The sequence below is a fragment of the Peromyscus maniculatus genome, chromosome 1, assembly GCF_049852395.1.
Source record: "Peromyscus maniculatus bairdii isolate BWxNUB_F1_BW_parent chromosome 1, HU_Pman_BW_mat_3.1, whole genome shotgun sequence".
Classification (NCBI taxonomy): Eukaryota; Metazoa; Chordata; class Mammalia; order Rodentia; family Cricetidae; genus Peromyscus; species Peromyscus maniculatus.
Window position 1 is genome coordinate 144,236,293 of NC_134852.1, and position 20,247 is coordinate 144,256,539.

Sequence of the window (20,247 nt, forward strand, 5' to 3'; positions counted from 1 at the left end):
CCCAGGCCTCTGCGGCTGAGAGTGAGCAGGCAACAGCCTCACCCTCCAGGGAGTTAGTTACCCACCCATCCATGTCTTCACTTGGACTATGCCGGAGCTTTGCTTCAACTCCTTCACTGCTAATCGCTATGATCCGGAACCCTGATTACAAACTGTAATTGAATAAATAATGATCCATGTTGTGGTCTCTAGGGATTTTATGCCTTTAAGACATCTGATGCATTGTATCACAGGCACCTCTCACCATCTAATCAGTCTCATTCTCTGTGTCTACATTTTCAGGTTTCCTCACTCATTCAGCTAACATTTGGCCTGGTGCTCGCCTGCATGGTGGCCATGCTGGGACGGTGTGAACATGCAGGCTGGCTTCTCTCCCGGGGCTCCAGTCCAGCCAAGGCTGAGGGGGTGTTGAAACAGAAATTCTTTGTTCATGACATATTCATGCCCTTCATCTTATTGCCAAGCAACTAAAAGGAAAGCAAGGCTGGTCCACGCAGGAGAGACAGGCAAATTTGGGCAGATGATTTCAACAATGAGAGGGAGCCACAAGTGGCCTGACAAAGGCTGGTACAAAGGCTGTTCACGTGCGGGATAACTCTGACACTTCTTGACCAACTTTTTAAAAGTTCTCTGCTTTCCTGGCATCTTCATCTTAAGTTTGACAATACACTCTTACTCTTGTCTTTAACCCCGTCTATCTTTTCATCACTTGCCTTTAGTTTTGTTAAAGTTGCCCTTGAGATCCAGCTCTGGGGGAACGAGTAAGAGGTTAAGTTAAGGCACAAGGCACAATGGGAGTGTTTATAGGCAGGGACACCCAGCAGGAGAAACCAGTAAATGCAATTCATGCAACAATAAAACCCTAAGAATTATTACAAACTAAGGAACATTTCTCTTTATGTTTTTTTATATTTATTTTATGTGTATGGGTGTTTTGCTTAATGCATGTTTATCCCGAGTCCTCTGGAAGATCAAGTGCTCTTAACCACTGAGCCACCTCTCCAGTCCCCTGCTAAGGAAAATTTCTTGACAAAAACCCTTTAATATCATTTTCTAGTAGGTCTGAAAGATCAGTTGGCCCCAAGATTGGGTCTACATAAAATATCTCACCTCTTTTAAGTTACTCTTTTATGTGATGCCCAGCTTCATATGTAGCCAATGCAAAGGCTCTCCAGGATTTTAATTTCTCTGATGTTCCCTCAATACCTATACAGCAGTAAATCACTCATGATTCATGTGTTTGCACATAAGAGCAAATGATTAGACAGGTCTTCTACAAGGCTTCTTAGTGTTTTCTGCTCATCATCCCTTTATAACCTCAGAAACTTTGACGTGACCCTGGTTATACAGGTACGCAAAATCGATATATAAATCAAACATTTACTGATCATAAAGAAATTCACTTTTTTTTTTGGGGGGGGGGGTTTCGAGACAGGGTTTCTCTGTAGCTTTTGAGCCTGTCTTGGAACTCGCTCTGTAGACCAGGCTGGACTAGAACTCACAGAGATCCACCTGCCTCTGCCTCCCGAGTGCTGGGATTACAGGTGTACGCCGCTGCCACCACCGCCCGGCCAGAAATTCACTTTTGAAACAATTCTTTGGCATGTATATAGAATCATTGTTTGTTAAAGTCAAAGGCAAATCTGCATACTAATGAGACTGGCACGTTTGCTTACTTTTGCACAAAGAATGAATCTTGGCTGGATACCCTGAAGGACATGAAGCTTCTTCAGGGCTTTTTAAGGTTAACTGACATTTTGATTTTAGAATTATTAAGCGCTGAGAATGTCACTTTGCACCGATATATAGTATAAGTGGCAGAAGTATATTTACGGAGACTTCAAAATAAGAAAATTTTGTCCTTATAAGCCAAGATTTGTTTAATTTTTTTTCCCCATGAAATTCAAGCCAGCAACTCAAACAGCAGTTTTTAAAACCAAGGACTCTAATACATCAGAATGCAAAGACACAGTAATTTGAGGCGTGCTGAGGGAAGAGGGTACAAAGTATTCAGTCTTGGTAATTAAAGCACTGTTTTTATGAGAGCGGAAATCTCTGGGTGCACAGTGAGAGCACTGTTAATCGGGAGCTGTGTAGCTGGCTCAGTGGATAACGGGCTTGCGGCACAAGCTCAAGGACACGGGTTCGACCCCCAGCATGTGTGTAAAAGCTGAGTGTGGGGGTGCATCTGTACTCTCCTCCTTGGGGGAAGAGGGCCAGAGACAGGTGGCTCCTACAAGCTCGCTGGCCAGTTTCAAACAAGTTGGTGACCCCAGGTGCAATGAGAGGCCCTGTCCCCAAAAATAAGGTGAAGAAGTCACTGAGGAAGACATCTGACAGTGACCTTTGGCCTCTACACTTACACACCCATGTGCACACACACACCAAACAAACAAAAAGTACTGCCAGAGTAACACTCAATGGTTTAGAATCTGAGCCCCAGTGTTTCAGGCAGAGCTTGTTGGCACAGAAAGTGTGAAGCTTGCACATTGTTGTATGCTCAGGACCAAGGCTGCTGTGAAGATGCATGATACAACATGGGAAAGCAGTGCCAGAAACGCCTAGGTTCATTTCCAGATTTTGAATTAATCTGGGGTTGCTGTGTGCTTAGAAAACTTTTCCTGTTGCCGCAGTTTTTATGACTCCCACTTTCAGGTACAAAGTTACAGTGTAAGAAGATGGGCTCTCAATAATACCCTTTAAAAGTTAGTGTCTCGCTGGGCAGTGGTGGCACACGCCTTTAATCCCAGCACTCAGGAGGCAGAGGCAGGCAGCCTAGGCCACAGAGTTAGTTCCAGGACAGGCTCCAAAGCTATACAGAGAAACCCTGTCTCAAAAAACAAAAAGTTATTTTCTTATTCAGATGCTTGCTAGTGTTGCATATTTCTAGAACAGTGAAATCCTGTTTTGAAAACTGGGAATACTGACCTCTGTGACAGACACCACATGATGCTAGAGTACTAATAGGTATTATGCTGTCCTCTCCGGGATGCGGGAGCCCAGGTGACCAAGCTATAAAACCACTAGAAATACTGTATGCACAAAATACTAACTCCCACCTTTACCCAGATCGCTCTTGCTCTAGCATAGAGATGGTTTCAGAGTTATCTTTGCAACTCCTAGAAAACAGACCCAGGGCTGCGCATGGGCACTGTGATCAGTAAGGATTCACTGAAGCAACGAACAATATATTTATAGCCCACAATGCCAATGTTTAGAAAAGAGAGGGAATGAGGACTGAAGCGACAGCTAGGATAAAAGGCCATCTGTTTTTCTGGAGCACATGATCATGGGTCCAGTATTCCATGGCAATTTGATGCCAAGTGCTGACCCACAGCAGCCCGTCTCAGTGTGTAAATGAACTCACTGCCTCTCCCACTGTAGCCAAAAGTCCAGGTACCAACTCCTCTCCTCACCTGACAGGAAGGCTGGGGCCAGCACCCTTCTACAGACCACAGTTGGAGAACACGGATCCACACACTCCTGAAGTTGGATTAATGATGATGACAATGATAAGTCTACTGATTAGCACTTACAGCGTGCATATTTTATGCCAGATGCTGTTAAGCATTTAAGCACTTTATATGGATTATTTCATTTAAACCCTTAAGAACCCTGTGAGGGTTTACTTTATCAGTCTCATTTTTTTTTTTTTTTTTCAAATGAGGAAGTTTAAGCCTTCAGAGGTTTGGTTAATTTACCCAGTTTTCAGCATCTTGGCTGTGACACAGCATGTGTTTGAAGTCAGGCAGTCTGGCCCCAGCTTGATCCTGGATGAGTGTATGGTGCCCGCTGAGCCATGCAACTGCTCTTCCCAATTTTCTTAAAGCACAGGGGCTTGGCTGGGTGAAGTGGCCCACCCCTTTACTTCCAGCACTCAGGTGGCAGAAGCAGGCAGATCTTTGGGAGTCTGAGGCCAACCTGGTCTACTATAAAGCCAGTTCCAGGAGAGTCAGAACTACACAGTGAGACTGTCTCAAAAAAGAAAAGGAGTTTGTATTCTATCAGTGCAGGCTGAAGAAATACTTTACTCCACAGGAGATGTCAGGTAGTGTTTTTAAAAGGGGCGGGGGAAGATACTCTTTTCCAAGCCTGCTGATCTGAGAACAGAATCCTGCAAGTTGCCCTGTGACTTCCACAGTGTATGCTGTGGTAGGTGCATTGCCTACATACATACATATACACACATAATAAGTGCAAATAGAATGATGTTTTTTTAACTAAATCAGGTACCGATCTGTTTGCAGATCTTGTTTATGTGTTTGAAAGGCATGGTTCTTACTGCCCTCATGGGGCTACAAGTCAAATACTTAGCATGAGTGCTTTCTCAGCTACAGAAAGCTTCCATTGACACGATGGAGTCACGTTCCTGAGATTTTCAGAAGGCTGGGTGCGTTGGCACAGGCCTGTAACCCCAGCGTGCCCAAAGCTGAGGCAAAACTAGAAGTTCAGGCTAGCCTGGGCTGCACAACAAGGCTCTGTCTTTTTTTTTTTCTGCCCATGTTTTCACAGGGCCAGCCTTCTCTAAAATGTATTTGCTTTCTAGGAGCTACTTAAAGTCTCTCTGGAAAAGATAAGGTCAAAATTGAAATTTTATTTTTAAAACTTTATTTCTAGACTTCAAAAACAGTGACATCTAGTTTAAGTAAACAAATAAAATTGATCATCTTTGAGACTGGGGAAATGGCTCAGTGGTTAAGTGCACTGGCTGCTCTTCCAGAGGACCTAGGTTAAATTCCTAGCATCTACATGGATGCTCACGACCATCGTAAACCATTTTTCCAGGGGGATCAGATGCCCTCTTTTGGCATTAGGCACATGAGGGGTCCAGACGTACATGCAAGCAAACCAACCATAAACATAAAATTTAAATTAAAAAAAAATTATCAGCTTTTGGAAAAGCACCTAGAAAACCACCCAGTCTTTATTCAACATTGTTCCATATCAAATGCATCATGAATAATCAACTGCACAATTAATGTAAAAATGTACGTATTTATTTATTTTGTATGGGGGCCATGAGGGTGCTTATATGGAGGTCAGAGGATAACTTACAGGAGCTGGCTCTCTGTTTACCATGCGGGCTCTGTGGACTGGACTCAGTTTCCCAGGCTGAGTGGCAGGCACCTTTACCTACTAAGCCATTTCACTGCTCTACATAGATTTCAAAGATTCATACATTGTAATTTAATTATTTTTAGATTTAGACTTTTTTATTGGTATGGTTGTTTTTTGTTTTTTTGAGACAAGGTCTCTCCATACAGCCCTGACTGCCCTAGAATTCACTACATAGACCAGGCTGGCCTCAAACTCACAGATCCCCTCTGCTTCCCCTGTGCTGGGATTAAAGCTGTGCACCATGGTGCATGGCCAGAAAGACTTAATGTTCACACTTTAACTTCCCACAGCGAAGTGCTTTGTCTTTCCAATATTAATTTTTTAATCACTTTTGATTGCATAATGGCTTAAAGGTTCCTTAAAGCAGAGTCAATACACTAAAAAATACTAACTTGGCTTACTCCTGCGTGCAATGGGGTAGAACCCAGTACAGCTAAGATCTGAGGAGCGTACACCCGTCAGTCTCCCTAAGAAATACGACGTTTATTTTACCTCTGAAATTTATAAAGTGAACTTTTAGCCATTTTATTGAACTTTTAAAATTCATTAATTTACTTACTTAGAAGACAGGGGTTCACTATGTAGCTCAGGCTACCCTCTACCTCCTGCCTCAAGCACGTGAGTGTTGTTGGCCACCACGTTCTGCGGACACCCCTTTTCCCCGAAGCAATCAAGCAGCTGAGCAAACATACAGTACCGTAGCCTACTGCCGACCCGAGGCTTCATAAGTACCAACTTCTGAAGTTACATTTTTCATGGATTATTGTCCTAAATAGAGACCCTGAGCCCTAGAAATGCCGAGCGGCTTTCTTTCCTTGTCGACAAACGGTAGGTACTCTGCATTCACTTTAATAACGACTAGGAGCTGGGTTGGGGGTGGAGAGCACAATGATTTCAGGGAATGGCCAGACCTGCACATCTCAGGACCCTTCCCACAGGTCAGCTTAACTTTGTGGCCACCCTTTTCTTAGTCTGTGAGGGTCTCCCACCACCACCCTCCTCCATTGTAAAATACATGTGCCCCAGGGTCCTGGATCCCTTTCCCTTACTAAAGACACTATGAGCAAATGGTTCTGAAGGCTTGGGTGCAGTCTCCTGGCTTCCTTGCAGGCTTTTGTGGTTGCGGATCCACGTGTCCAACTATTGTTTATGGGGCAGCACAACAAGCATGTGCTCATGTTTCAACCTGAACTCAGCACACAGTCCACAGTCATATCCCCTCCCCCCCCCCCACACACACAGGGTTTCTCTGTGCAGCCTAGCTCTCCTGAACTTGCTCTGTAGACCAGGCTGGACTTGCTCAAACTTAAGAGATCCTCCTGACTCTGCCTTCCAAGTGCTTGGATTAAAGGTGTGGGCCACGACTGTCCGGCTCCATTGTCATATCTGTTTTTGTTGTTGTTGATGTGTTGTTTTTGAGACAGGGTTTCCGTGTAAACCTGGCTGTCCTGGAACTCACTACGTAGACCAGGCTGGCCTCAAACTCAGAGATCCCCCTGCTTCTGCCTCCCAAGTGCTGGGACTAAAGGCATGCACCACCACTGACTGGCCCATTTGTCATATTCTTCACAAAGCTTGCTTCTTTCTTTTGTGTTCTAGACTTCAACAAACAGCTGGAGAGTCCACCTTACCACCTCACATCAGAAATTGAGGGGTAGCCTTGTCTTCTCCTTTACCCTGTGTCACCAAGACCTCCAAGTCTGCTCTTTCCAGTGGCTCCCCCTCCCCCACGACACCAGAGTCACCAAAACCTACTCCTAGTGATCTCCTCTCCATACCTTAAACAAAAACAAAACCAGGCAGTGGTGGCACACGCCTTTAATCTCAGCACTCGGGAGGCAGAAGCAGGTGGATCTCTGTGAGTTCAAGGCCAGCCTGATCTACAGAGTAAGTTCCAGGACAGCCAAAGCTATTACCCAGAGAAACCCTGTCTGGGGGGAGGGGGAGTTCTTTTTACAACATGGAAGATATCAGTATTCGTTATCTATTAGCACTTTCCTATTATTATTTGAAATAGGGTCTCATGTAGCCTAGGCTGGCCTTAAACTCATCATGTCACCAAGAATGGCTTTGAACTTCTGATCCTCTTCCTCTACCTCACCAGTGCTGAGGTTACAGTTGTGGGACACCACATTTAGTTTACACTGGGTGGGAACTGAACCCAAGGCTTAGTTCACACTAAGTATTCTACCAACTGAGTTATATCCCCTGTCCCTAAAATTACACATAATGTATTCTGATTCTCACTAAACTATCAGACAAACCGCCATCTAATAATGAGCAAAGAGCAGCTCCCAGCTTTCCCAAGGAGGTGTACCTAGAAATACAGACTGGTAAAAAGCCTGCAAGCTGTCCTCTCTGCTACTGTCCTTCTCAAGACATCAGAGACAACCAAAGCCCCTCTGCACTAAAGGAACTGTGGAAGCACCTGCTGTGGGGTTACGGAAAAGAAAACCCAAGTCTAATCAGAGGCTCAAGATCCAAAAACAAAAGAGAGAAAACTATTAGAAGAAAATGTAGTTTTGGAGCTAAGAGCTCCAATGTAGAGTCCCTCGAGTGGGAGAGAAGCTCATTTAGCGGGCATGAGCCTCCTCCTGGAAGATGTGCTGGCAAGCGAGAAACAGCCAGATCCTGGAGCACCATTACACCACGGATGCGGAGAGCAGAGTGCCGAGCCTTCCGCGGAGTCCGATGGTTTGAGTGAAGTTTGTAACAGGTTTGGGGACAACACGAAAGCAGATACGGAAATCAGGTTGTAGTCTACCTTTGACTGGGCTCCTTAATGAATTCAGAAAGTAGCAGAGAGGGAAAAAAAAGACTCAAACCAGGCTAACAAAAATAAAACCAAAAATTCTTCAAAGCAAAAAGAAAACCTCCTCCCAGTTATGATAGCAGGGGAAGGAGACAGAACCTACATACTCAAGTGATGTAATTTTGGCTGCCCTGTTTGTGCTAAATCAAGGTAACCTCAACTGAGTTGTCTTTACTTTTCATTCTGAGAGTGGCCAACAGATCTAAGAAAAAGAAACGGCTGCACTTTTTTATGTCTTCCTGGCTACCTTGTTATCTCATGCTAAGGCTGCTTTGGTCTGCTACCTTGAGTTACACATCAGCTAAATAGTGATGTCCCCCGCTCTGCGCACAAAAAAACTTGGAAACTTAAAAACAAAGTTAACCCACCCTCCCCCAACCCTGCCATGGAGTGCCTTTTGTTTGCCTTTGACCACCAATAATACACTGATCAGGGCAGCCAAAGTTAATAGACATAATAGCAGGGGGAAAAAACCCCAAAGTTACAACAAAAACTTCATCATTCATTTCCAAGTCCTAACCCATTAACAGTTTCTGGCCACGAGCGTCTTCTCTGATGATAAAACTCCCTACAGGGAAGTCCTTCTCATCCACTGAGCAAGTGTACTGTGCTAAGTTCTCCTCATCCACTGAGCAAGTGTACTGTGCTAGGTGCTAGGGGGGGAGAGGGGGATGGGGGGATGGGAGATACTGCCCCTCTCCGCTGTCATCTCCTAGCCAGTTGTTTCTTTCACAGGTATGACGTCTCCTAAAATCTTGCTTTCACAGTTAGCTGCCTTTATGGATTGAGTGAGACTTCCTCAATGCCCACTTCAAGGATTCATTCGGTCTCTTCTAAATTACTACAAGGTATGCCATCAATTCCTATTTATTTCCATTTTTCCATTCTTAAAATTCACATGCAATCACTGCATTTAGTCTTCATTACCTTAGCATGGAGATCTGTCACTTTTCTTAAAAAAAAAATGGGGGGGCACCCTCCCCCCAGTATCTAGCCTACTGTTTTGGACAGTTTAATTTTATCTTTTTGTGTGTGTATGTCAGTAATGGCAGGCTTGTTTGTGACATTTGCTATTGCATTACTGACAGGCATAACCCTGTCTTGGATGAGAAAGCCCTCATCCTGATTTTGTTTATGCGAACCAGAGTTTGGGAAATGCTAGGTACAGAAGCACCCAGAATCTTACCCTGGCTCCTCCTCCTCTAAGCTGCAGGGACATTATGGGAACTATCTCACGATACATTTACTTCCAACCTGAATTTCTCAGTTTGGTACTTTAACTTAGGAAGTATGAGTTCTGCATAAATCACACTGCTTGTCAACACCCACACATAAGCCTCCTTGCTTTGACAATCACCCTCATAGAACCAGAGAGAGGAGCCTAATTTGGTAGACGATAATAAATGTCTGTTTCCATTGCAGAATAGATGCTTCTCGGGTTCAACGAAGCTTTGAATGTTTCCCTTTGTGGAAAGTAATTCTCCCCTGTGTCCTTGACACCCACAGAGTAGAAATCTCTCCTCTGGCAAAGATGAGTAATCACTTATATGACCCCAATACGGCTGGGCCTTCCATTTTCCTGTAGGACTGTCTATGGCAGCAGTGGGAATTGATGGAGGGGCTTTAATCTCCAGACCTGAATGCTAAATCAATTCTACAATTTCCCCCTGCTCCTCTGCACTTTCTCATTCCCGTCCTTATCTCTTCTCCATTTTTCTTCCTTCCTTCCGGCCTTTTTTTTTTCCCCTCCTTAACCAGTGACACTCTCTGGGGTGGTTTGAAAATTTTACAGCATACAGACTAAAACTCCCTCGTGATTTTCCCACCTTTCTTCAAGTAAAACCTGGATCAGCATCTTTGAAACCAGTGTCTTACACAGTTTGGCTGATTCAATGTGATTCAATGACTCCTCCCACCCCCACCCCCCAAACAGGAGTACTTGGAACACACGACACACACACACACACACACACACACACACACACACACACACACACACACACACACACACACACACACACACGCCCAAACTAAACCAGTCAGCAAGATCCCACCTCCTGAAATGTGATAGGTGATAGTAGGGATGACTGAGCAGGACTGGGGGAGGAAATGCCCAGGGTTTCAGGAGACAGGCTTGGCCTACTACCGAGGCAGGAGCAGTTTTCACACCCAAACAGTCCCACCCTCACCTAGGCCAATGCGGTCGGACACCCCACTCTGGAACATGCTGTGCAAAGGGCGAGTCCTTCAGGCAGAATGGAGGGCACCCAAACCCAGGAGTCTCTCAGGGTCATCCTGGCCTTGACCTGGGGTAATGTCCTGGTGCAGGGGAACCCATCCTGGAAGGGGGCTGCCACGCAAAGGCCCGATTCTCTGCCCCACCTCCCCAAGCAGGAGGACGTCCTCACCGGGTGTTATCAAGGGGCCATGACCTGGGATAACATCCTGGCGCCATGGACCCTCACCCTGGGGAGAGGGTACAGCTGTGCAAAGGCCAGGTCCTCCAGCCGGAGCAGGGTCTCTACTGACTGTCACCCGGGCGTCTCGGGGTCATCCGGACCCTGACCTGGGCGGACGCCAGGTGCAGGGGAAGCCCCGACTCTAGCTGGGGTTACTGCGGTGCAATGGCTGGGTCCTCCAGCTGGAGCAGGGTCTATTCTGACTCTCACTCGCGCGTCTCGGGGGCGTCCGGTCCCAGACCCTCCCGGGTCCAGGGGAGCTCAGCCTAGAGCTGCAATCCTCCCTCCGGAGCTGAGGCGCCCTCACCCTCAGCTGTGCCGTGACGGGCGGGGCTGCAACAGGTGCGCGGCCTCCCAGCTCCCCCGCCGCCTGCCCTGCCGTTACCTGCAGCGGCGGCCACCGAGGCCGAACGGAGCCAGTGGGAGCTTCCCGAGCTCGGCCGACGGCTCGCGTGGTCCCGACAGAAGCTGACGGCGGCTTCCCGAGCTCGGGGCGCGGCTCCGCCTGAGCAGCCGAGGTCCCCAGCCCGACCCCCTACGCCGCTCCCGCCCGTGCGCGGCTCCGCGTTTCTACGTCACTTTTTGGTCCCTCCCTCTTGCCGTCCGCCGGGCCCCGCCCGGCCCCGTCCGCGGTTGTCAGGACAACCCGAGCGACGCCCGTCACGGAGAACAGGCGTTAGGAGGGCGGCGCCGCCAGGGCTCGGCCCGAGGGGCCCGGGGAGCAGCTGACCATGGAGCCCTACAGTAAGCGGAGGGCTGGGGCCTGGGGTGCGGGCAGAGAGGCCAAGCCCGCCGAGCCAGGTCTCGAACCCAGGGCCATACGATCCGCAGATTCCACAGCACACTGCTGAAGCCCTCAGGAGTAGTAGGTTCACTAATGGTAAATGGTGCTTCCTGAGTCTTAATGAACCTGCAAGGAGCCTGGGCCTAATGTTTATGCGATCTTGCCTCCCCTCGACCTTATTCCAAAAGTCTGGGGCATATATAACTCATGTGCGTCCTCCCAGCATAAGATACATAACAAACTTTCATCATTTCTTTTCTTTCTTTTTTTTTTTTTTTTAATTTCCCCGTTCTTTGTTGCTTGTCTGTGTGCTTGTGCATGTATGTGTTCCTGCACATGTATGCAGGTGCCATATAGGTGCACGCTCAAGTGGGTGGTGTCATTTCTTTTTTTGTTGTTGTTTTTGTTTTTTGAGACAGAGTTTCTTTGTAGCTTTGGAGCCTGACCTAGAACTTGCTCTGTAGACCAGGCTAACCCCAACTCACAGAGATCCACTTGCCTCTGCCTCCCCCAGTGCTGGGATTAAAGGCATGTGCCACCACCACCAGGCTCAGGTGTCATTTCTTAAATGCCACCCACCTTGGTTTTTTAATTTTTATTTTAATGTGTGCAGATGTTTTCCCTACATGTATGTCTGTGCACCACTTGCGTGCCTTGTGCTTGTAAGAGGCCAGAAGAGGAAACCAGATCTCCTTGAACTGGAGTTACAGCCTGCTGTGAGCAGCCACGTGGATGTTGGGAATAGGATGTGGGTCCCTTGAAGAGCAGTAGGTATTCATGATAGCTGAGCTATCTCTTCAGGCTCCCACCTTAGTTTTTGACACAGGGTGTCTCACTGGTCTAGAGCTCTTGTCAACTAGGCTAGGCAAACTGGCTAGCTAGAACCCCAGAGGGCTGGAATTATAATCACACCACCACACTTGACTTTTTATATAAGTTCTGGCTCTAATATTTTCTGCAAGTATTGTATGCATGGAGTCATTTCCCCAGCCTGGGTTGTTTTGTTTTGTTTTTTTTTAATATTCCAAGTCTTATTTGTCTCATGCAGCCCAGGATGACCTTGAATTCCTGGCAGGCTTCTGACCCTCCTGAACTGGTGGCAATCTTCATGCCTCAGCATTCTGAAAGTGCTGGGGTTACAACTTTCTTTTTTTTCCCTTTTTGTTTTGTTTCATTTGAAACAGGGTCTTGCTATCTCTCTCTGGCTAGCTTGGAACTCACTGTGTGGACCAGTCTGGCCTCAAATTCACAGGTCCACCCGCCTCTGTTTATGGAGTGCTAGGATCAAAGGTGTGGGCTACCAAGAGAGACTCCGATGTTGTGTTTGCTAGGGTGTGCTGTTTACAGTTGCTAGAACTGATAAGTGCTGGGACTCACCTGACTGCTGGTTGTTTTTTTGTTTTCCAACCTTTCCAGGGACTTTGTCCTAGGTGCTCCTTTTCTCCTCCCCACCCAAACTGTTTTATTGCCTCCTTTGTTCTTACAAGAAGCACACTGTTTGACAGGAGACTTGAAAGGACTTAAACCTTTACAGGATTCTGTTCAATACTAAAATAAATCAAGTCTTTTTTGCATAATTTCAAGAATAAAATCCTAGGGGTAAATTCTGGCATTTAAAAAAGATCATTTCTTAATAACAAGAAAAAATTTAAAGACTTTCTCTCCTTTCTTTTAACTTACTTGCTGAACAGAAAGCCTACACGTTGGGAGTTACAGTTGCTTTGGATTGGTCGAGTTTTTATCCAATATCTATCATTTGTTTTTAAAACTCACTGGATTGTACATTTTATCAAACCTTCTGGAAAAATAATGAACATACAGCAATGCTAGGACTTTTAGTTTCATATCAAACTGATGTCAGGCTGTGTGTGATCTTTCCAGAGAGAAATGATCCAAATGATGTGTGTGTGTGTGGGGGGGTCTCATGTATTCCCCGGCTGGTTTCATTTGCACTATGTAACCTTGAACTTCTGATCCTTCAGAATACTGTGGTTATAGGCTTAGGCCACCCCCAGTGGTGCTGTGATGGAATATCGATTTGGTGGTTTATAGAAAAGCCCTCTACCAACTTAGCTACACCTTTAGCTGTGAACTATCTTTTAAAGACAGCAGCTTTATTTCTGTAAGTTTGTGTTACTGTTTAAAGGCGTACACTGCAGACTTCAAAATCTTCAATGCTCTGTGCTTTTATCTGTTCTCTTTCCTGGTTCCTACTGTGTTGCAGCCCTGTGTGGGAATTAAACACAGAGTACAGTGTCTGTTTGGGTCATCCCAGAGACCCATTTAGGAACTACTGCAACCTCCCAAGGTCTGAAACTGGGGAAGGAGAGATAGACAGAGGCTTCCAAGAGAAAGGATGAAGTAGTTGGCTTGCACAATAATCTGGTTAATTATGAGAGGTGGTTCCCATGAGATTTCCCTAGTACATAGGCCCTAAACTTGGGGAAGAAAGGTCCAGGAGCAGAGCAAAAAAAAAAAAAAAAAAAAAAAAGATATAGTCAACAAGAAGAGACAAAGTTGTCTGGGCAGGGAGAAAACAGATGAACCTGAAAAACTCCATGAGAACAAGCCCAGGAAGGCTTTGAAAGATAAATAAGCAGTTTTATTACATCTGGGGTTGGGAAGGTATCCTGGGAGTTAAAATGCTTGTCTTGCAAGACTGAAGACCTGAATTCCACTCCCCAGAACCCACATAAATGCTGGGTGGGCATGGCAGCAGGCCTGTAATCCCAGCCTGAGAAGGCAGTGACAGGAGTCCCACAGCAAGGTGACTAGCTGTTTGGGCAAGCTCTGGGTTTGATTGAGAACCCCTGACTCAATGAATAAGGGAGGGAGAAAAAAAAAACCCAAAATTTCCAACATCAAACTTGGACATCCACAGGCACATGCATGCATCCACACATACAAATATGCACACTCACATATAGACACATGAAAGAATACTTTTAAAATCTGAGACAGGGTCTCACTATATAGTCCTGGCTGGCCTGGAAGTCAATATGTAGACCAGGCTGGCCTTGAACTCACAAAGATCTACCTGCTTCTGCATACCAAGTGCTGTGACCAAAGACATGCCACCACAACTAATATAGTTATTACCTCCATGACTTAATGTTTGTTCCCCATCCCATTAAAGTAGAAAATACACACCAAGTTACTTATGTAATATAATGACGAGATTTATCTCCTTTCACAATACTAAAATGTATTTGTATTCATTTTAAATAATTAAGAAATCACCACCTTAGGAAATCTTTCACAATCTAATAAATGCTATTTTGAATAAGTGTGAACCATAGTCAGTTAATATTTAAAAGGCCTAGTCTAATCTCTGGTCTCTTTTACTGTCAATATTTGTATCCAACCAAATCTCATCCAAGACAAGAAATAGTTGATTCTTTCAGAGGTAACAGAAGCATGAGGGATATGACACTAACCAGTGCTAACTATGAATAATTTCAATCATACCGTTAATGGAATTATAGCAACATTGAGTTGTTAGGCCAGGATTACGGAGTGCGTTTGAAGTCTGTGTATACACTATTCCTTCTGATACTGAGGGGTCTCAATAACACCAGAGTAGTTTTATGTAGCACTAGTAAATTGATTAAGAGGGAGGATCCTTATTAATTACTGTAAAGAATTAGTTGTATGTCTAAGGGCAGCGCTAAGGAACTGCTAGAAATAACCTGCCAGTCCAATCGTTCCGTTTCCACACTCTTAGCTTCCTATTACTTTTAGTAATGATCCCTGTTAGCTGAGTCATTAAAAGCCAATAAACACAAACCTCTCAGACCCCACAGCTGGCTTAAACTCTGGCACTAAGTAAGGGATGGTGGGGGCTTCCGCTGTGCTACAGAATAGTAGCAAGGCAATGAGCCAAGAAATGATTCCCCAGGGAAAGGGCAAATGAAATCAGCTCATGACCTTGGGCTGCTCAGGGTGGCTTGGAGTCTTGGCTTGCACATTTACCTCTAATTATTTTCTTTGTAAACTAACTTCACTACTAGGCAGATAACCTGCATATAAGATCACACAGGGAATGTATGTCTTCTTTTTCTTTAAAAATAATTTAAACTGAGCATTGTGATATACACTTTTGGTCCCAGCACTGGGTAGGGGTGGGGTGGCACTGAGGCAGATGGATATCTGTGAGTTCCAGGCCAGGCAAGGCTAGATAGTGAGACCCTGTCCCAAAACAAAGGACAGCAAAACCCATTTAATTCTAGCACTACCATCCTTTCCCTAATATCTAATATCAGGAGTGAATTTGGGTATCTTTGGCACTTTTAGAATAAACAGACAAACCTGAAGATACAACTTGAATATAACCTGTGCATAATTATCAGATGCAAAAACTGAATTTGTTTATCAAATGAAGCAAGATAAGCCCCTCCCTCCTGCTTCTGCTCCCTACGAACCCTGGGCCAGTTACAAATACTGAGTCTGATATGTGTCAGGTGGATGACCCAAGGCTGTGTGTGGGGTGTGTGTGAACAATTTACATAATTATATCTATATATATAATTTCTTTTCCTATACATATACAACGCATCCTGAAGTAGGCCAGGCTACAAAAGCCAGGAGTGTGCCATAGGCCTGTAATCCTAACACTCAGGTGGTGGAGGCAGAAGGATCAGATGCTCAGGGTCATTTGGGTGACTTGGTGAGTTCAAGGCCAGCCAAAGATAGAGGAGACCCTGTCTCAAAAACACACACACACACAAAAAAAACCAAACTCCAAACAGAGGTGTAAAGGGCCGAGTTTACTAAGGGGTTGGGGCATCATTCACTAGGGGAGTGCCTCCTCCCTCCAAACCTGTCTGTCCACTTGTCTCCGCCATCTTCCTACTCACTCCAGCAGGAAGTTGGAGTCATCTTAGATTCTTGTTTCTGCACCAACCCCTACACATGCCCTTGTCACCAGCCTTCAAGATGTACCCAGGATGTGCCCCCCTTCCTCCCCTCCCGCTGCCATCAGTACTGCGAATAACCTTGATTGTATGGTCCACTGATTTCTACCATGCCTCTCTTTCCCCACAAAGCCCTCTAAAGTTCTTATTATGGACTAGGTACCTCTCACACATCACATTTGGATCTGAGCTCTACTATGTTTATTCAGTTCTTCCCAACACATTAGATGCCCTCTGAGCCATCAAGAGCATCACCCCTCCCCCACACTCCCTCCTGCTCCCCTGCTCCAGTGAGAAAGAGCCTTCATATCCTTCTAGTCTTTGCTTAAGTATCCCCCCTCTCATCCACTCCTTCACTGACTTCCTGATGTAGAGGTGCCCCCTCCCTAATGTTATTCCTATCTCTGAACAATAATCACAATTGTTTTATTAATTAAATAAATCTACTTCTCCTACCATGTTGAATAGGCTAAAGAGGGCAAGATCTTGTCTGCGTTCTTTATCACTCTGTCCCAGGGGCCTTAAACAAACATTTATGGAATGGATGATATTGCCTAGTTTTATTTCCCCCAGGGCAATGCATTTACAAAAGAGGGCTGTTTTCTTCTCCAGCAGGAGGGGCTGTGCTCCTGATAAACTTCAAGGCCCTCTTGGGCAAAGTTCATTTAAGTCAGGTGCTTAGAAATGTCAGGTTAGTTACAAATACCTCAGGAATTCCACTTCCCTTCCTAACCTAAATGGATGTTTTGAGAGTCTCATTTTATCTGGTATGATCAAGGAAATAAGTCATCTTCTCAGGATCTTCTCCAGGTCAGAAGACCTTACAAAAGGCTCGCATTAGCATGGAGTACTTGCAATCATCCATCCTCTGGGAGGCCAATGGGAATTTAAAAGTCATTCTTACTTGAGTACAGGAATCATTTAACAAATCTGTGGTGATTTTTCTCTTAAGTAATGTTAGCCCCTAAAGAATAGCAATTATTTCAATTAGGTTACAATTCAAACCTTATTAAGAAGTAAATGCTTATATAAATCAAATTTAGAATTTTTAAAAAGCAATTTTAAATTTGAAAACACGTTTAAACAGTTCTATTTTAAAATCCCCACCAGAATACTGAAAATCAAGACAGTCCTGACCTGTGATGCCCAGTCAGCCACAGAAAGGCTCCGTGGTTGAAGCCGTGTCCCCAGGAACTTGGGTGCACCCAGCTTGTCCCCAGACAGCGTCTGCTTCCTGCTAATTTAGTTGTCCTTGGCCTTACTGGGCCAGGGAAACACTGTTACAACTTGTCTCCTTCGAAGCAGCCAACCAGATTCAAGGAGGGGCCCCGTGCTTTCCAGCTGCTTCGAAGCAAGCCCTGTATGACTCAGGAAATTCAGGTGAAAGAACTCACTCAGTAAACAAGGCCCAGCTGAGGTAAGGTGTATGCATATGGCTGAGAAGTCAGGAACTCTGTGATCCTGCGTGCCCTCTTGGGGACTTTTCTCTAGGAGCTAAGAGGCAAGCCATTATCAAAATTCAGGCGCCCGTTCTTTTATCTGTGTTCCCGACCTCTTACAGTTCGTCCAGAGCCCTCACCCTTCTCATCTTCCTGGCTTCTCTCCATCCATCCACCTGTTCGTCTTTTGCAACCTTTCCTGGCGCTGCAGAGATGGCTCTCACACAGGACCCAGTTCAGTACCAAGCACGTGGTGGTTCACAGCTGCCTGCTAAGTCTAATTCCAGGGGGTCCAACAGTGCCTTCTTCTGGCCTTTACAGGCTCTGCGCGCACACGTGCAAGCAAAACATGCACACAAAATAAAAAGAAATCAATACTAACAACAACAACCATACTCTTGGATGTTATGAGTTTACATAAGTGGGAAACCCCCAGCTGGCCGAGCCAGAGTATCCCATGAGTGCAGGGAAACATGGAAAGTCATTCACACCCAGGCGCTGCATCCACGTGGAGAGTTTATTATAATAGAGAGATGAAGAGAAAGATAGGAAAGAAAGAGACAAGGAAGAAAGAGAAAGCGGAGGTGTGCATTCCTCCCGGGAATGGAGAGGAGAGAGAGAGGGAGGGGGAGGGAGGGAGGGAGAGGGACAGAGAGTGGAAAAGAGGAGAGGAAGGGGAGGAGTTTCCTTAAAATGAGGCTTTTATGTCAGGACACTGGGCGGCCCCAGGGGGCGGAGTTTCAAGGGGCGGAGTTTCAAGGGGCAGGTCAGAATATTAACACTGGGCGCCACTATTTCTCAGAAACTTCGTACAGCAAGCTTAGCCTCCCTTAACCCCTGACCCCGAGTTGATCTGTCTCCTTGGTACTGAGTCTGCAGGTTTTGGTTTTTTTTTTTTCTCTGTCATGCTGTGATCGGTCTGTTTCTTCATAAGAAACACTCTTGAAACAGGGTCCCATGGATGTCTGGCTGGCCTTGAAGTCTGTATGTAGCCAAGGTTGATCTCGAACTTCTGATCCTCCTGTCTGCACTTCTCCAGCTCTAGGTTTACAGGTCTCTGCCACCATGTCCAGTTTATGGGTTTATGCAAGCACTCTACTAGCTGAACTGAAGTCACGTTAGTGTGAGTAAATGAAAGTTATGGGGTGGGGGGAGATCAATCACAGGATCATAGTCTCAAAAATGACTGTATAGGCTGGCCAGTGTAGCCCAGAGGTAGAATACTCGCTTTGCATAGAGGACACCATATGCCACCCCTTGGACTGAAAATGGCTGACAATAAGATGGAGTGAGCTTATAGGGGCCGGCAGCAAGATGGCTTAGCAGGTAAAGGCACTTCCTGCCAAGCCGGACAACCTGAGTCCAGTCTCCGGAACCCGTGTGTAGAAGGACAGAACCCACTCTCCAAAGTTGTCCTCTTGCCTCCGTGTATATGCTGTGACATGTACGCAACACTACTCTCTCCACAAATTATATGAATGTAAAGCACTTCTTTAAATGCCCTTACAGTCTGGTGACGAAGCTCAAGGGTAGAACACCCGATTACATGCCCAGAACTGTGAAAGGCAGATGAAACAATGACATGACCTTACAGACGCAGTCAGTGAGAGGGGTGATCCGGTTGCTCATTTGGGGTTACACAAATTCTCTGGTGAACAAAAGCAGCCCAAGTTGGATAGAATGCTGCCTTTTGAGTGTGTTGTTCCTCTAGAAGTCAGTGTTTATTTTTGTTTGTTCGTTTGTTTGTTTAGTTTTCCAAGGCAGGGTTTTTCTTTGTAACCCTGGCTGTCCTGGATCTCACTCTGTAGATCAGGCTGGCCTCAAACTCAGAGACCCGCCTGCCTCTGCCTCCAAGTCCTGGGATTAAAGGTGTGCAGCACCACTGCCCTGCTAAATGTTTATTTTTAATTGAAATAATGTGTATACAATAGAACATACATGTCCTGCCGGGCCAGTGGTGGCGCATGCCTTTAATCCCAGCGCTCAGGAGGCAGAGGCAGGCAGATCTCTGTGAGTTCGAGGCCAGCCAGGGCTACAGAATGAGTTCCAGGAAAGGCGCCAAAGCTACGTAGAGAAACCCTCTCAAGAAAACAAAACAAAACAAAAGAATATACAAATCCTACAAACACTGTTTAGTTAAATTGAAAATTTATCACATCCATATGTGTTGATTAGTTTTGTTTTTTTTTTTTTTGTCAACTTAATACAAGTTAGAACCATCTGGGAAAAGGGAACATTACTTGAGGAATTTCCTCTATGAGACTGGCCTGTGGGCAAAGTCCGGAGGGCATGTTTTTGATTAATGACCCAGCCCACTGTGGGTAGTGCCACCTGGGGCAGGTGGTCCTGGATGGCATAAGAAAGCAGGCCGAGCAAACCCTGAGGAGCAAGGCTGGAAGCAGTCTCCTCCGTGGCCTCTGCTTCAGTGCCTGCCTCCAGGCTCCTGCCTCCAGGCTCCTGCCTCCAGGCTCCTGCCTCCAGGCTCCTGCCTCCAGGCTCCTGCCTCCAGGCTCCTGCCTCCAGGCTCCTGCCCTCACTCCCTTCAGTGTGATGACTGTGATGTGGAAGTGTAAACAAAAGAAACTTTTCTCCCCCCAGTTGCTTTGGGTCACCCTGTTTATCACAGCAACAGAAAGCTAGCGGATACACCATGTGATCACCCACCTTACAGATGTTAGCACAGTTGCACCTTTAGGGTCTCTGTCCCATGCTTGTCACTGTG

The 20,247-nt window shown here is 45.8% G+C and overlaps 2 protein-coding genes across 7 annotated transcripts in view; one reads left to right on the forward strand and one right to left on the reverse strand.

Moving 5' to 3' along the window:
- Dhx32 (DEAH-box helicase 32 (putative)) overlaps positions 1 to 17,349 on the reverse strand; it is a 67,445-nt gene extending 50,096 nt beyond the window's left edge. Inside the window, exon 1 of one of the 3 annotated variants that reach the window (XM_015995843.3) lies at positions 17,224 to 17,349. The gene's annotated coding sequence lies outside the window, so the exon portion shown is untranslated. Of the gene's footprint in view, positions 1 to 10,338; positions 11,001 to 17,223 lie in introns of those variants that run through there. The other 2 variants (XM_006976939.3, XM_076554216.1) reach the window with 2 other exon arrangements.
- The window catches only part of Fank1 (fibronectin type III and ankyrin repeat domains 1), a 107,082-nt gene continuing 97,811 nt past the window's right edge, over positions 10,977 to 20,247 (forward strand). For 2 of the 4 annotated variants that reach the window (XM_006976935.4, XM_042285122.2), the window contains exon 1: positions 10,977 to 11,133. In XM_006976935.4, the coding sequence (XP_006976997.1) occupies positions 11,121 to 11,133 (13 nt within the window). In that variant the 5' untranslated portion in view covers positions 10,977 to 11,120. The remainder of the gene's footprint in view (positions 11,134 to 20,247) is intronic. The other 2 variants (XM_076554229.1, XM_076554223.1) reach the window with 2 other exon arrangements.